The sequence below is a fragment of the Otolemur garnettii genome, unplaced genomic scaffold (assembly GCF_000181295.1).
Source record: "Otolemur garnettii isolate 467f Iridium unplaced genomic scaffold, OtoGar3 scaffold01840, whole genome shotgun sequence".
NCBI classification, from domain to species: domain Eukaryota; kingdom Metazoa; phylum Chordata; class Mammalia; order Primates; family Galagidae; genus Otolemur; species Otolemur garnettii.
The window spans coordinates 1-3554 of NW_003854235.1; the positions used below are offsets into that span (position 1 = coordinate 1).

General features: G+C 40.4%; 1 protein-coding gene across 1 annotated transcript; it reads right to left on the bottom strand.

The window, feature by feature from the left end:
* Positions 1-142: 142 nt before the first annotated feature.
* LOC105888439 (butyrophilin subfamily 3 member A1-like) lies at positions 143-3544 on the bottom strand (the record flags this gene model as incomplete). Its single annotated transcript, XM_012814065.2, has 6 exons — positions 3382-3544; positions 1688-1888; positions 1515-1535; positions 1398-1424; positions 593-619; positions 143-169 (listed from the first exon to the last, which is right to left on the bottom strand). Coding segments are annotated over exons 1-6 (391 nt in total), but the record flags the coding sequence as incomplete, so codon positions are not given.
* Positions 3545-3554: the final 10 nt, after the last annotated feature.

The following is a 3554-nucleotide window of genomic DNA, read 5'->3' on the forward strand; positions in this document are numbered from 1 at the left end:
CTTTCAATTGCAACCTCAAGGTGCCCATCCAAAAGTCTCCTTGTTATTGGGACTCTTTTTCCCCAAATCTCAAGAGTTGGAGAAGAAAAAAGGATATGGCCACTCAGATTGTTGGCCTAGGGAACATGCAGTGATTACTCACCAGCTTGGAAGAGGGCCGCTTTCCATTCTGAAAGGAAAGAGACACAGGTAAGAAAAGGTTAATGTTTGTATTCTTGCCCACCTGGTACTCCTCATTCAGTCCTTTCTCTCTGCTTTTCTTGAGAGACTCCTTCACTGTCCAGCTTCCCTTCTTCACAGCTATGATGGATCAGGGGTGGCAACTTCTAAAAAAAGTTGGGCTCTATTTCCTCTGTCATTAGGGGCTGTCAGCTGCATGGCCATGATTTGCTAGGTGGTGTGCATGAGTGCCAGCAGCCTCAGGCTTCATTTAGAAGCTTCCCCAAAGCAGACATGGAACCCCCACTGAAAATGAGCTTTTTACGTTAGATCTGATTATTCCAACGGATAATATCAATGGGTAATAGTAAACAAAGGAGTGAAATGCTCAGGGTGCATGTCCCAGAAAACTCAGAACATCAGTGCCACTTACCATCATAGGCTGGAGACTTTTTCCCAACTGCAAAGAAAAAAAGTCAGGCATGTCACTTGAAGTCTGCTATGTCTAATTGTCTCTTTGACTTCTTTTTGTACCCACCCAATTTTCTTTTTGATCACTCCACCTTTCACTACCTTCTTCCTCTATAGGTTCAATTCTCTCCTCCCCTCTCCTCTTTCATATCATGCCCAGGAACATCATTTGATACCACAGGTGCTATGTTAGTACTTTTTTGATGTGGTCTAGTTGATCTATTTTATATGTCTCTATACTCCTATGTTTGGGCTCTATGGGGGTGTGTGTGTGTGTGTATGTGTGCATTAATCTGTATTATTTCTTACCATCTGAAAATAATCAGAGAAACTTAATGAGATATTTCAGGGACTAATTTTTGAAACAGTTATAATAAATCTAAGCCAACTGAGCCATTGTAGCTGCTTCTGTTTATGAGGAACACTCTTGTACCTCTCCCTTTTTCTCATTTTTTCATTCATTATAATCTTACATTTTTCTTATCTCCTTAACAGCATATAAATTAGGCCTTAATGGAGAGAGATTGAAGGCTTCTTCTCTCAGAAGGAGAGAAGGGAAGAAGAGAGAGAAAGAACAGGAGGAGGAGATAAAGAGACTGGCTCTCCTTCTGGGAGTTTCTCCATGAGCCACACTTACTTTCTTTCCCTGTTCAAAGGGACTCGGGACCATTCCCCAACCCTGGGCAGAGTTAGTGGTTAGAAAATATCCAAGCAGAGAGAGTTATAATTATAAGTGATAATTCACAGAAAGTGTCAGAGCTACTCACAAGCCATATACTGGATTTTTCTCCACTCTGAAATGGAATGAAGAAGGAAGAGTCATCAAGGTGCTTAAAGCAGGGGTAGGAAGACATGCCTTGGTGTCTGGGGAAATGGGAACTTACTGAGTTCATCCTTCAGCTTCTCTGGAAAATAAGAAGAAAAAAAAATGTCATGAAGAGGGAATTCTCTGGACAATAAACCTTAAAACCAACTAGTAGCAGGATAGGGGTAGGGATGGGGGCTTGGGGCTCAGGCCTGTAACCTAGGGGCTTAGATCCCTCCCAGGGCCAGATACCTCTCGTGCTTTTTTCCTGCTCCGTTGTAATCTGTGCCAATTCACTCATCTTTTGCTCTCTTTCTTTCTCCTTGAACAGAGTCTTTTTTTCCTCTTGCTGTCTCCACAAGAAGTAACCTGTCCCTGTAAGAAGCAGCAGCACAACAGGCAGAGTCCCCGCCAGGGCAGCGATCCAGCGTTGGGCATTCCTGAAGAAGGGGTCTGCAAAGGGACAGTCTGTGGGCCATGGATCTGGCCCCTCTGCCTCCTGGATCCAGAACACCATGAAGTTTAACTGCTCACCCTGGAGCAGAGGCAGAAAATCTGTCTCATGAGCTTAAACAAACTTTTTCTTCTTTTCTAGGCTAAAACAACTTTGGATAAGATTTGATAAGCCCTTACTATAACCTACTACTGTCAATTTCTCTTGAGATGTCTGTCTCTGCCATGGAAAGTGAGTGACTTGAGCAGAATCATGCACATTTTTTTCTAATTTAATTTTTCAATAGATAATACATTTATATCATTCAAAAAATACATATAGTCTCTCTTCTATGCAGTCTTCCATTGTTACCTCCATTTACTAGCTTCTCATTAGTCAGCTTTATATAATGGTTAAGAACCCAGGGGGCCTGGGTTCAAATGCTGGCTTCTCCTCCACTTGACCAGCAGTGTGACCCTGGACTAATTATTTAACCTCTCTATTCCTAGTGCCTAATTTATAAAATGGGGGTAATGATAGTACTTTCTGAGAAAAAGGATTGATTAATTCTTACAAAGTGCCTGACATAGAAAGTGTTATGCAATTGCTTATTAAATGTAAATACTAGTATATTCTTATTTTGCCTCTTTTTTACGCTAAAGAATTTGTTAATGAATTCTTGCTCTGTGCAGAGTACATTTTGGAAATATTTTCATAGTAGTATAGAGACCATTATCTCTGTTTTTTCACAGCCATGTGGTCTTTCTTTATAGTGAAATTCTTCAACAGTGAACATTTGTATAGTTTCTAACCTTGTGCAACCATAATCAGTGCTGTAAGAAATAACCTTTTACATGGATCATCTCACACAAATGCAAGCATATTTGTCAGATACATCCCCAAATGTGAACTTTTGGATCAATAAACATGTGGTTCAAAATAGATATGTGATTTGAATAGATATTGCCCTGATACAGGTTGTGCCCATGTATACCAAGAATGTAAGAAATGATAGCAGCAAATGCCTGAGAGTTACTGCTTCCCTGCATCCTGCCATCTGAATATTTGGGTATATATTTCTTTAATACATGAGATTGAGCACAATTGTGCATGTTTATGTCCTTTTCTGTGAATGAATAATTTGTGTTCTTTGTTAATGTTTTTACTAGATTGTTTTAAATATCCTTATGTTTTAAGGAGACTGATTATTTATAATGTGAGTTATAAGTATGTTTTTTCTTATTTTGAAATTTGACTTCAGTTAAACATCTTATTTATTTTTCCCCAATTCCTATTAGCTGTCATGGTTTCTGGCAGACAGACAATGTTCAGTAAAAATTTCTGACATGGATAGCTTTATGGAGAAGACAAGTTCCCCTACAGTAAAGAGAAGGCTCTAAGTCTTTCCTCAGGCCTTATATTCACTTCAGAGAGTCACACTGCAGGTATGCACATATCCTCCTATACTTGGTAGCCACAACTCAGCTCGCTTGATAGCAAAAAGGGCACTGACCTGCGATGGAAATCCTAGCTGTCTTCTCCTGTTGGAGAAGGGAATTTCTGATGGTACAGGATGCCTCCTCCCCAGAACTTTCTCTCATGATCACAGATGCTGCCACTGCATACAGGCCCACTCTGTCTGCAACCACAGGTGCCACCACAGTTGGGATGATCTCCCCTTTGGCA